Source organism: Cynara cardunculus, assembly GCF_001531365.2.
Source record: "Cynara cardunculus var. scolymus isolate 2C chromosome LG 2, CcrdV1, whole genome shotgun sequence".
Classification (NCBI taxonomy): domain Eukaryota; kingdom Viridiplantae; phylum Streptophyta; class Magnoliopsida; order Asterales; family Asteraceae; genus Cynara; species Cynara cardunculus.
The window spans coordinates 62,494,096-62,507,854 of record NC_037529.1 but is presented as its reverse complement, the minus strand read 5'-3'; the positions used below and the strand labels follow the sequence as shown (position 1 = coordinate 62,507,854).

Here is a 13,759-nt window from a genome sequence, read left to right as displayed (position 1 = left end):
CGATTTCATCACAAAGATAAATTTGTAACAGCTTGATTATAAGTTTTTAATAATTTGTTTGATTATCAATCGTGATAATTGTAGATATTTTTTCTAAATATATGTGGTTATGTATATTTACATTTATAGATCTTTTTGTAATGCAAATATTATCACACATGATAATACGTCAATTATATTCAGAAGCATATTACCAAATCTGATTATATGTAACTTATCACACGTATGCTACCATATGTTATATGTACAAAAATTCACAGTGTGAATCATATGTCATATGTAATTGATCATATGTTAAATGAACTAATCACATGTGATTCAAAACGTGGATCCAGAAAATAAAGAAAAAAATGATGAAAAACTTCCACTACTAGGAAAAGAGGTATCAGTGACAGATATAGCAACGGAAGAAAATCCATCGCTAATAAGCGACGGATTGCTTGAATTTCCATTTTACGATATGATAAACTTTAGAGCATTTATTATGACAGTTATATAATCACCATAAACAATCATTCCTAATCACAACAACATCCTAGTACAAAATTCATTGAAAAAATGGTTCCAAATTCCAAGAAGCGTACTTAAATATCATGTCTCATATAGGTATATGAGCAAACCACCTCTTAACCATCTCAAAACATTCTTCAGGCATAAACTCTTGAGCTGTATGTCCTGCTCCCTGTTATCAAAAGAAGAATTTTCACCAGCTTAATATGTTGATGGTCAATCTTCCCTTTGTGTGTGTGTGTGTATATATATATATATATATATGTGTGTGTGTGTGTGTGTGTGTGTAATATGTTTTACCTTAAGAGTGACAAATGCTAAAGAATAGTTATCACGGGCATAGATGGTTTTGTATCCTGCATCTTGACCATTAACATACCATGCATCCCAATTACTATCTACTATTGTCAAATTAAGAGAACTTATCCAGTTACGTGTACCGATATGTGGAACCATCATGTCGTGATCCCCACTGTTTCATAAGAAATTAAGTTATAAGTTGACGTAAACAAGCATGCATACTGGAGATACCATAAAAGAGTAAAGAGCGTCCACTATATACCTGAAAATCAAAGCTCGACAATTTCTATTACTTAGCTTTTGGTGGAAGATGACACTACTTTGGACATTGAACTCATATGATGATGTCGAAAGTAAACCATAATTGTACTCCATGTCCAAATTACAAAGCAACCAYTTGTCCACTGTTCCCTAATTAGTGCCATCATATAAACTAAATCACAAGWAACTTTTTATCGATTATACTAAATTGAATGTAGCATCACTCTTTTCTTTATTTATGTTATTAGATACATACCTCGTGAACATTAAGTGCCTTCATAACATTTTTATCATTAGCCCAACGGGTTGCATATTCATAATACTCATCCTGTGGAGAAAGAAGATTTCATACAAATATATATAAGTTCATTTTTTTGTTTTGGGGGGGGGGGGGGGGGTTGAGACTTGAGCGAGAGAGGGAGGAGGATAAGTACCCGACAAAAGGTGTAATTGACCGAAGATTGTATAGGAATCATTTTAATTTGATTGGTCAGTAAAGATCTCCGATTTCTGTTTCTTCTTGGACTTACTATTCTAAACAAATTGGTCTCGGTTGATTCGCAATCAGGATCCAAAATTTGTTGAATATTAATGTGTTTAACAYGCTGACATTAAATAAAACAGTCTTATTGGTAGTGTGTCYAAGAAATAACGAAAGATAAAGGTCAAGTTTACTTGTACGAAATATACTTACTTTGTTGACTTCATGAATATTTGACATGCATAACAAATTGTTAGAATCAGCTTCTGCATATTCTCCATTGCAACCATTTCTAGTTGACTGGTAATTCACAAAATGAAGTACGTTTTTTTATCAGTTTTATCTTTGATTTAACGAATAAAACATGAAACACGTGATGATTAAATTTTTGCATTACCTCAAATAATTCCTTGGATATAAGTGCCATACGATACGCATATTCAAGCCTGGAGTCTATATCACCAGTTTTATCTGTCAACGGGTTTCCTGCAATATATCCCTATGGTTTTGCACCATCAATGTCCTTAACTTGGTATGGTCTTCCACATCTAATGCAAGAAACTTATTTAAAAACCATTATTTGTCTCACATAATTTACTTACTTTAATGTTTATCGTCGGTTCTAATCCTTCATCGTTACCTGTTGAAAGAAAGGAAAAATGAATTGGATCCTTTGATTATCTTTTTCCTTAATAAAATTTTATTTATGGGTGAACTTTGTTATTGCATTAAAGATTGTATAAATTGAAGAAATAAATAGCAAAAAAATATATTATACCTTTGTATAACTCTTCGGTAATGATCGGAATAACAATGCCAGAATAAGAAATTCCAGTAACATACATAGGATTGTTTAAAAACTTTGGATGATCCCTAACAAACTGCATTAATTGTACATAAATGTCAATGAACGAACTTACTCGATAGGTATATATTGAACTTCCACTAACCTTCCTTATGAATTCAACTGTCTGTGATGCCGATAACGTATCACTCGAACGAATAGCTTTTGAGGTTTTTGTATATGAATATCCGGTTAATGTGGGTGCATCCAAATATATGACATTAGCCACCTTTAAAATCCCATAGGATATATATGTAATTCATCATAAGATGATATATCAAAACCAATTATGTAACTCAACAATGTATTTCATACGAAAGAAGATTAATTATTTGAGTTAGGTGCACAAACATACCTTTGTCCAAGAATTCGGGTCCAATTGTAATGCTGGGACGTTATTAATATAATTACCATATCGAAATTGCATTGGACCTATACAAGAATGTGAATTCAATATATTATACGGACATTATCCGAATAAATTCCATTTGAACCGTATATATACACACATACATACATATATAAGGGGCGAAAGAGAGAGATCTAGAGGAAGGATCGTGCAAAAAGTTGTTCAACTTACAAAAACACAATAAGTTTCTAGATCACAAACTTATATATATATATATATATATATATATATATATATATAACCCAATAAATTAAGATATTTATATAAATGATGAGAGTTCATCTATTATGATTTGAATATTTTATTGAAGATGAATATGGTTCATTAATTATGATCAATATTTTATATTAGGAAACAATCAAAACTTCTATTAAATCACATATTAATCAAATGAAATGGACGGTTGAGATTGGGTTGTATTGGTTGTACAAATGTCAAGGGTTGTATAATAACCAACATCTCTCTCTCTCTCTCTATATATATATATATATATATACATATATATATATATATATGAGAAATCAAATGCAAATCGAGCCATCATTTAAATCACTTTCTTTCTTTTCTTTTTTTATTTTTTTATTTATGAGTGTTAATTAATCATTTATATTATGGAGTGTATTAAATTATGAACATTGTCATCTTAATTATATTAATTTTAGGAAACAAATTTCATCAAAATGAGAAACACATGAAACAATTTTATTTTAACATAAAAACAAAAATATATGAAACAATTTCATGAATAAAAAATTATATAAAATAATTTCATCTTATTAAATAATTTTATAAAACAATTTTATTAAATTAAAAAATAAAATCTACGGTTTAACAAACAATTTAGTTTCCATTTGATACATCCCCCACATATCTAAAAGGATCTCTTTAATGGACTTTTTTTTGGGAAAACCCATGTGCATGCATCTTTCCATTCTTTTTGTGAACATATTTTCCCTTTTTTTACAAAAAAACATGCATCATTCATATTCATAATAACTTTTTATTCGAATAAAAAATTGATTATTAACAACCTCAATCGAATCTACATAGAATTCATCTTCAAGGACACTAATATAAAGAGACATTTGTTTTTCTTACGAGGCGACTTGAGATTAGTGGGGGGGTCTGGAATCGAACCCAGAATCTGTCTTGTATTTGATCAAAGTCACTTTGTCCTTTTGTCAATTGAGTTACATGCGAGAGACATTAACTTTCTATTTAAGATCACTCTGATGCAAAATAAATATTTATAATGAAAATATGTAATAATTATATATTTTAGTGAACTAAATGACACTCTTACTCTTATTAGTAAGAGTAAAGAATTTTTGTTTTATCATTAAGAATAAAATTTGAGGTGTAAACACTCAATCGACCTATTTTTTTTATTAACCTGGATATCCAACCCGCTATGCGAGCCGACTAATCCCAGGACGACCACCTGCCAATTGCTGATAGCCCAGAGTCACCGCATTTGAACCCCCGTGGCCACAAGAGAATTTTTATTTCTCCTTGGATTTGAACATGAAATCTCCTGATACTTTTAATTTTTGGAGTCAAACTCAAACCAATCAGACACCACCTTTGTGGTTTAATCAACCTATTTTTAGGACCATCTAAAATAAAAATATGAACCCTTGTTTTAAAATATATACACAAAAGGATTGAATGAGAGAGAAGAATTTACATTTAAAAAATGGTGAATAATTAAATGCACATTAAAACCCTCTCTAACATAAATGCTACGTACATAATAGGAACCCTATTTATTAGAGGTTGACGAAAAATTAAAACGTTATTATATATTTCATATATAATTATAATAGTGGAAGTTGAGTGAAATGTAAATAATAAAATGCATAAACTTACCAAACCGTAATTAAGATCAGATTTATTTGTGAAAAATATAATCGAAATTATGTTTATATTTTAAGCATTTAAATAGTTAAGATTTTTATTTGTTAAAATTAATTAAAAATACTTTGTTAATGTAATTTATATTATGTGTATTATACTTAAAATTCTTAGTAATTAAAAAGCACATGTACACAACTAACAATTTATTCAACTTAATTTTGTAGTAGAATAAAACAATTTATGGGCAGCTTTGCATGCCAACTCGCATTGGAAATCGCTTTTGGATATTTGCAAGAATGGTGGTGTACGTGGTAAGATTGCAAGACCATATATATGTAAGGACCTCGAAGATACGTGGCACCGCTAAACTAATTGGACGTATCAGAGAATTAGGCTTGTGATGTAATCATTTCAAAAACCACCACCAATATATATATTAAAATAGAGGTTTTAGATGTCTTTTTGGTACACATGTATAATGCACTTAATGACATTTAATTAGGTTTGCAGCTTGGTTGATAGAAGTTGAAATAGAATCTTAAAAAAGCAAACCGGAAATATGATGGCCCTAAATTCATATTAGTTATTTTATATCACTTGTGTTTGAAAAATATATTATAAAAACAAGTGTATCATAAAAAGACGTGTTTATATATAAAACACTTGTTAAAAGTGTTATAGAAAGTGACATTTTATATAACGTTTTATTGTTTGATTTTATAAACTAATTATGTCCTATAAAACGGTCTACTAGGACAACCGTGTAAATTGTCCAATGGTTTTGTTGTAACATATCGAATTGACATCTACTAATGTAATTTTTACTAAAGATTTTGTGTATGGTAGCTTGAATAGTGGCAAAATTCAGTTTCTGTGTCGAAGTTTAACGAATTAGTTGATGGAAATAGTGAATGATGATTTAGGTATATATGCATGGGGAGATAGTAGAAAATAAAGAGTTGTGATCAACCAAACAACAGGCAAGCTGGTATGTTTTTGTATGCATGTCACAGGTATTGGGTACAAGTCAACTTAACAAGTAATTATGTATATATATATATATATATATGTATATATAGACTTGGGATCATATAAGATCAAAACTTTTTCGTGAGACCCGTAAGACCAATTCTCATCCATTGGATTAGATCTATAATCGTCAGATCTAAACATTTACAAACGCCACAAAAATTTTCAATAATCACAAAATTGTCACCGTTCAATTTTAGACCATTAGATCATTAACTTATAAAGTTAATCAATTTTAAATCATTAGATCATTTGGGTAATTAAGATGAGTGATGTGCATACCGATTTCAAAAAAGAAGGCATGAAGGGTGGCACAACCGGGTCCTCCAGCAAGCCAAATAATGAGTGGATCCTCCTTTGGGTTCCTTTCCGACTCCACAAAATAGTAAAATAGTTGTACCGCCTCATCTTCTCCTACTCCGATGTATCTGATCCAATTTTCACATAAATGTATAGATATATTTAACTGTACTGTACACAGAGAAGTATGTATGTATGTATATATATATATACACTGATAGTATACATGTATATATTATACCCAGTTTCTAGTTTGAAAGGGAGAGGTCCAGGATAGCCCGGTAAGGTTTCGACAATGGTATGAGCAGCAAGAAGAAGAGTGGAGGAAGCAGCCAAAAGGAGGATGAGGAGGAACTCCATATGCATTAGAATCAGTGATTACTTCTGTAACAAGGGTGAGAGTGAGAGTGAGGGTGAGGGTGGTAGGTGACCATTTTTTTATCCTGAATATTGATAAATAGAAAAGATTGTAGACAAATATAATATTACAAAATTTGATTTCTTGTGCACGTGTCACATCCAAATTAGTTCAACAGATAAATTATGATCTCAAAAATATTACAGTTAATTATGATGAAAACTATTATGTCCAATAAGGATGTTTATGGGTTGGGTTGATTGAGTTGAAGACATTTGAACAATCCAACTTAATTATTGTGGTTTGAAAAATCTTAACTCAATCCAACCCGAACCAAAGTGCAACCCAACCCAACCCAACCCGTACGGGTTGATCGGGTTGATACGTTGGTAAATTAAAATATTTTTCTAACCTAGAATATGTTATTTCTCTACTTATAATTTTTTTTTCATAATCAATCATTTCATACAACATATCCATATTTCTTACGTATATCACATTCAGTTAATTTTCTCAATTCACATATATATGTTCACATTTACTGATCATATATACGAATGAGTTATATAAAGATGTGAATAGATTGAAAATATGTGTATATGAATAGCATACATGATAATGTAATTGTCTAATATACATATTAATATAAATTCAAAATCATATTAAATCCAAAAAATAAAAAGATATCGGGTTAATCGGGTTGAGTTGGGTTCAAATAATAGTAACAATTTATCAACTCAATACTACGGTTTGACAATTTTACAACTCGATTAAATATCGGGTTGTATTATTTCGTGTTAGATTGGGTTGGATTAATCGGGTTGGTCGGGTTTTTAGACACCCCTAATATCCAAAAGTGATACAAATGAATCTATAACTATCTCAAATTCTTGAGTAAAAACACTTAATTTATGTAAAAATTATTTTTTGATATTTAAATATATTGGGTATTTATCAAACCGTTCGCTTCTCGCCTATTCAACAATCCACTTCAGAATTTTTGGGAAACTGCAATATATGGTTCGATTGACGGTTTTCAATTACAAAATAAAAAATAAGTGTAATTTTATTTTATTATAAATAAAACCCAAATCAATTCCATTATAATTATATATATATAAATATATATATATATATATATATATATTTGAGATCACCTGAGATTAACCTGTTTTTGTGAGACCTGTGATATCATTTTTTTACACTTAAAACTTGACAACAAAACGTTGTGAAGGTAACATTGACAGTGTTTTTTTCCTGTGAAGGTTCGACTTAGTTTCAAGTGTAAAAAAGTGGTCTCGCGAGTCTCACGAAAACAGATTGGTCTCACATAAATCCAACCGTACATATATATATATATATATATATATATATATATATATAGGGATCCATTCAAAGGAGACCTGACTAGTTTGTGGTAATCGTGAGATCCAATCTCAACTACAAATCAATAGATTAATTAGAAAATTTATAATTTTGTTAATTTTGAATTAAAATTTAAATGCAAAGACATTTTAAATATTTTCTCTCCTCTCTCCTCTCTTCTCTCACCGTCCTCCCGTCCTCCGACCACCGTCCTCCGATAATACCATTGTGATACCTAAAAATATTGTTTCTGTTAAACAAAAGATATAGTATGATACCCAAACACATATAAGATGCATTGCGATACCACTGTGTTACATCACCGATCGACCACACAAACGACCTCAGTGTGATACTCAAACACATATAAGATGCATTGTGATACCACTGTGGTATTACCGGAGGACGGTGGCCGGAGGCCGGGGGACAGAGAGAGGAGAGAGGAGAGATTTAAAATAACTAAAATGTTCTTGCATTAAAATTTTAATTCAAAATACCAAAATTATAATTTTCTAATTTATATTTGATTTGTGGTTGAGATTGGATCTCACGGTTACCCACAAACTAATTAGTTCTCATTTGATTAAGCACCTATATATATAAAGAGAGAGAGAGAGAGAGAGAGATTGGTTCAAATACTAACCAAGAAATTTGTGTTAACTATACTAACCAAACCTAACTAATCATATTACATCTTTACTTTATGTTCAAATGTAACTCATATATTAAATACAAAGGTAATTAGGTAATTAGGTAATTTGATCTTTATGTAACTCTCTAATAATTAATTGGGAGTTACAAATCTTAAAGATCTCACTAATTGATCATGATGTAATTCTGAATTTTATCTTCATACATGTTCATGATCATAATTTTCAAGTGATGTTCTACATATAATGATATTGTTTTTGTAAGTGTAAAAGATTTTCGTATCGTCCGAGTAATATGGATAATCCTATTGTAAAACATATTGACAACAATGGAAATGAGAAAGTTAAAATCGTCTACGACTACGGTCGGAATTCGAATTCCGATAATGAAGAAGATGATCAAAGCGTTCCTCTTGGTAAGTGATTAGTATGACATTTCATTTTGTTTAAATGAACACATATCAAAGGCAATAGATGTTCATATCTATACACATGCACAATCACATCACATGAATATGAACAGTATCTGTGATTCATGTGAACACAAGCTTCGTAGGTGTTCATGTACATACAACAGAGTTGGCTCATGAATATACAGAATATGTTCATACGGTTCATATGTTGTTCATATGTCTAATCTTTTTTGTTTGAGAGGATATACACAAGTTGTTCATATGTCTGACAACTCGTGTATCAAAGATATATATTACTTTTTACCTAAATACCCTTTGATATTTTGTTCACATATGTTAATTGAAAATATTAATTTAATAATTAATTTTTAAATATCATTAAATCACAACCGTTTATTATTCAAATTAACGGTCAAGATCGATTAACAAAGTTAACACGATAATCTTGGTTAGCATTTGAACCAGCCTATATATATATATATATATATATATATATATATATATATATATATATATAGGGTCAGGTTTAGGAGAAAATCCCAAAAAAATAAAAACAATTTGTCTAGTATGGTCATGTGCATACAAGTAATTTGAAAGCAATTTATAACATGCAATCGTGCATAAAACCAAAAAACGGTTTTCAATTACTTGTATGCATATGTGAATATCGTCCAAATGAATGGTTACCAGTGTATTCTTCAGTTTTTCATTTTTTAAGGTTTTCCCCTAAACCCCTCTCTTTCTCTCTCTCTCTCTCTCTCTCTCTCTCTCTCTATATATATATATATATATATATAAAGGTCTAATCAAATGAGAATTAGATAGTTTGTGATAACTGTAAGATCTAATGTGAACCAATCATTTAAGATAATTGATGTTATTCTTTAATTAACTTAGAAAGGGTATGATAGTAATTTAATGAATTACAACTCTGTCAAAACATTTTCTTTTTAATTAACTTTGAAAGGGTCTTTGAGTTTGGCTTCATCCAGGGCTTTTTGCTCAGCTGCTGACAACTACACTCCAGGTCCCGCTTCTATATAACCCCCTTCGATCACACTCCAGTATTCTTTTGATCGAAGCAAGTTTTCCATGATCAAACTCCAATTATTGTAGTCCCCATCGAACTTGGATACATAGGGGGTTTGGAAATTGTTTGAGTCGGTAGCCATCTCTCACCCACTCGTGTATCACTCTCTGAACTTCACGTAGAACGCCGAGTATTGGCTCTGATACCAATTGATGGATCAGAGAATACACCGCTTTCATATACCAAATGATAGTTATTATTCCATGGAACAAACTTGGCTTTAAATAGCCTACAAAACGAACGTTGCACCCATAACAGAAAGCATAAAAACGGGAACAAAAAGCTAACAAACTAAGAAGCTTTCAAAAACAAACTAATTCCTAATTACTAGGTACGAGACCTATTATTTATCAAAGACAAAGACTGACTAATAGTCTAATACTATTCTGACAGCTAAATTGTGTCAACTTTGGAAAGATGGAAGTTGGAGATAAATTGTATTTAGTCAAAACTTGCGGATTAATTAGGTCATGGTAAGTAATCAAGCAGTTGAGATTAATAAGGCGGCAAAAGGTTTCAAGGGTGAGGCTATGGTCGTGATTAAGGGGCTAGAGCGTTGCGAAATTATATTTTTATTTCTACAAACGTAATTAAAGAGAATCAGAATAAAGAGAAAGGCAGCAGAAAGAGGAGAGTAAAAAGTCAAGAATCATTGAAACTTGGATTTTTGAACAATTTGATTAAATATATATGTTTCCTATGTCATAATTTTCTGGTGCTTAAAATAGAAAAAAAAATAACAAAAAATTGCTCAATCTTTATATGGGTTGTTAAAGGAATTTTTTATTAAACAAAGTTAACCCATTCAAAATCCTAGTTCTAGTGATAATGTTGAAAATCTTGTTGATGGAGAATTCGTTGATCCCAATTTCAATGAATCTATAGAAAATCTTGCTGGTAATCTTAACCTTAATGATTGTGATGAGCCTACTATTGCTTTGAATATTTTTTTAGCCAAGTGTTTTTAAATTAAAAAAAATGAAAGATTTGCTTTAAAAAAAGCCTATTATAAATTAACATTGTTTTTTCAAAAGATGAACAAAACATGCATTTTTCTTATACCCATTATATTCATAAGCTACGAATTTTGAATGCCATGATCGAGAATGATTGGGTTACAAAGATTTTTTTATTGTTGCAAGTTATTCAAAATTGCTCAATCGAAAAGTCAATTAGCATCTTAGTTATGCGTTATAGCTACATGAAAATAATTCTGAACATTGGATCAATTTAGAAAACATGGTCTGAATTGAAAATGAAGTTGGATAAGAATCAAACTTTTAAGAAGGTCTTGCAAGAGTTAATCAAGAAAGATATCACTCTTTGTAAACAAGTTTTAATTACTGTTGTTAAATTTTTGGCAGAATATTTAATTTAAAAATGTTGGGATTTAATTTGCATCGTAAAAGCGGGTACGTGGCATGAAATAAGGGTGTGAGAGTGATGAATGATCACCAGTTTTGGGTATAAATGAGACACGTGTCTCTGTTCTTGGAAGTAGCAGCATGCATGAAACAAAGAACTGGAAGCGAAATGACTGTGCATACAGCTTATTAAAATTTAACTTGTTATAATATCACAGTTATATAGTATTTATCCAGGTACGTGACAACGTCTGATTGAATTTTTAAACTCTATAAAGTCAAAAGGCGTAAATACCATGAAAAAGAAGTAACTCGTGAGTCATCAAGACACAAGCAACTCTGTTTACGTTGAGTGATAAAAAAAGAAAAATAATTCATTTAAATGTTTAAACATTTTATACGTAGTCTGTATATTTTCACCAAATAGCCACAATCTTGAAATGTAGTCTGTATATTTTGTTCTTTAGTGAGTTGTCCAGATGAATGATGCATGATCCTTGGCTGATTCTGGAACCAAATCATGATTTCTTAAGCTGAGTGCTTGGGCCATATCATATGCCTGCCACCTTGAAACACGTAATCAAAAGTGTTGCCAATTTTGCAAATTTCAAAATCCACCCTCATGGAAAGATGAATAAATTGTTAGCCTATATATTCATTAATTCACATATACAGCCACAGGCCTCATTATAAAGCATGAAAAAGCCTTTTATGTTTCCATGTAGATTGTGATCCACTCAATTTCATCAGTATCCATGTACTTCACTCTAAACAACACAGCAACATAAGGCATCCATTCAAGACACCATCTAAACTAAGAAAAATTCAAGAAAAAGATAAAATATATATGTGAATGATCATCTCTTATATCACTCTGACTCGTAACGTGCAGCAAGTAGAAATTCAAAAAAGAAGTAGAATAACTTGACTTAAACCCTAGAAGTAGAGAATGAATATAAAGAAATTTGGAACCAACATAATCAAAAACCCTAGAAGATGAATCAAATCCCATAAGTTCAGTAGCTTACCTCCTTGCACAAATGAACTACTGTAGGGTTTTGAAGAGAAAGCAACTTCGTGGTGGGTCTGTGAGCAGACGATGAAATCAAATTTCGAAGCGGGAATTACAGGGAATGACAGTTGTTTACAACTTTGAATTCTTGGGATTAGGGAACAAGTTTGAAGTAGCTGCTTAGGAGAGAGGCGTCCGAATTTCTTTCTTTTTTAGTAAGCCAGATATCCAACCGTTATGCGAGTCGATTAATCCCAGGACGATCATATGCTTTGCAGTAGATAGACCCAGATTTTTTCTTTAAACGGTGGCACCATTTGACCATAAGAAAAAAAAATATAGTATTTTTTTTCAAACGGTGACACCATTTGACTAAGAAAATGACATTAACATGATTCGGACTTGGGTGAGGGGTGGAATAAAAGTCTTGCAAACCAACTCTACCAAATAAAACTTGTTCTCATTGTAGTTTCAAAATACATACGGTGGCACACAACAAATTAATACGGTTGCATCGTTCACGAAACCTAATTTTTTTATCCTTCGGCGGAGAAATAATACGGTGGCACGTGCCATCTATACCACATACATAGGTCCGTCAATGCTTTGCAGATAGCCCGGAGTCACTGCATTTGAACCTCCGTGGTCACAAGAAGATTTTTATTCCTCCTTGGATTTGAACCTAGGATCTTCTCGTACTTTTAACCTTTGGAATCAAGCTCAAACCAATCAAACACCACCCTTGTGGTAGAGGTTGGACTTGGCCTCAAAGTAATCTGGCCATTGAGAAGAAACCATTCATAAACACAAGAAAAAAATTCATACACTTGTGTTTTACAAAAATAAGAGAACAGCTCTAAGCCTCTAAATTATTCAATTCATGATTAAAATTAAAAAAAATAAAGTAAATAATTGAAGGTAATCATTTCATTTTGTATTTATCTGTAATTTTAGTATCTTTTTTATCTCTAAAATCATGTACAAATAATATACTCACCAATCATAATGTCCCAGCTGTTTAATATGCTATATTTCTCTCTTTTATTCTATTTTTTTTAATTTTAAATGAGAGTTTAGAATACCTCTTACAGTAGATTTTTCTTAAATTTTTAAAGTTTTTAAAATGACATAGTTGTTGGAGAAACATTTACCACCTCCTAACAACTGAAATATTAACAAGACAAATTGAAGCTAAGAAAAAAACCAATAAGATGTATGTGTATATCTATACTATATTATAAAACATTTGACTAAAACTCTTAAAAACTCTTAAACTCTTAAAATCTTAAACTCTTAAAAACTCTTAAACCCGTTCATCCCTATCCGATTTTATCACATATCTGAATTCGTGTAACTAACTGCAAATAAACACAATCAAATACAAGATAAACATATCATTTTAAATATAAAAAATCTAAAATATAATTAGGATAATCATTAAGTTCTAACAGAATACTTAATTATTATCTTTATAAAATATTATATTATTAAACCAAAAATAAATTATTTCATTATT

General features: G+C 30.7%; 2 protein-coding genes across 2 annotated transcripts in view; both read right to left on the bottom strand.

Annotated features, from left to right (window-relative positions):
* Window positions 1-479: 479 nt before the first annotated feature.
* Window positions 480-6,352, bottom strand: LOC112506449 (serine carboxypeptidase-like 13). Its single transcript, XM_025110497.1, has 13 exons — window positions 6,233-6,352; window positions 5,974-6,119; window positions 2,752-2,828; window positions 2,503-2,625; window positions 2,331-2,433; window positions 2,155-2,192; window positions 1,950-2,051; window positions 1,766-1,852; window positions 1,506-1,676; window positions 1,328-1,399; window positions 1,073-1,221; window positions 811-982; window positions 480-682 (listed from the first exon to the last, which is right to left on the bottom strand). The coding sequence occupies exons 1-13, from the start codon at window positions 6,349-6,351 to the stop codon at window positions 599-601; spliced, it is 1,443 nt and encodes a 480-aa protein (XP_024966265.1). The 5' UTR covers window position 6,352; the 3' UTR covers window positions 480-598.
* A 5,588-nt stretch (window positions 6,353-11,940) lies between these two features.
* LOC112506266 (serine carboxypeptidase-like 19) overlaps window positions 11,941-13,759 on the bottom strand; it is a 24,099-nt gene continuing 22,280 nt past the window's right edge. Inside the window, exon 9 of the mRNA XM_025110279.1 lies at window positions 11,941-12,045. Coding sequence (XP_024966047.1) covers window positions 11,941-12,045 — 105 coding nt within the window. The remainder of the gene's footprint in view (window positions 12,046-13,759) is intronic.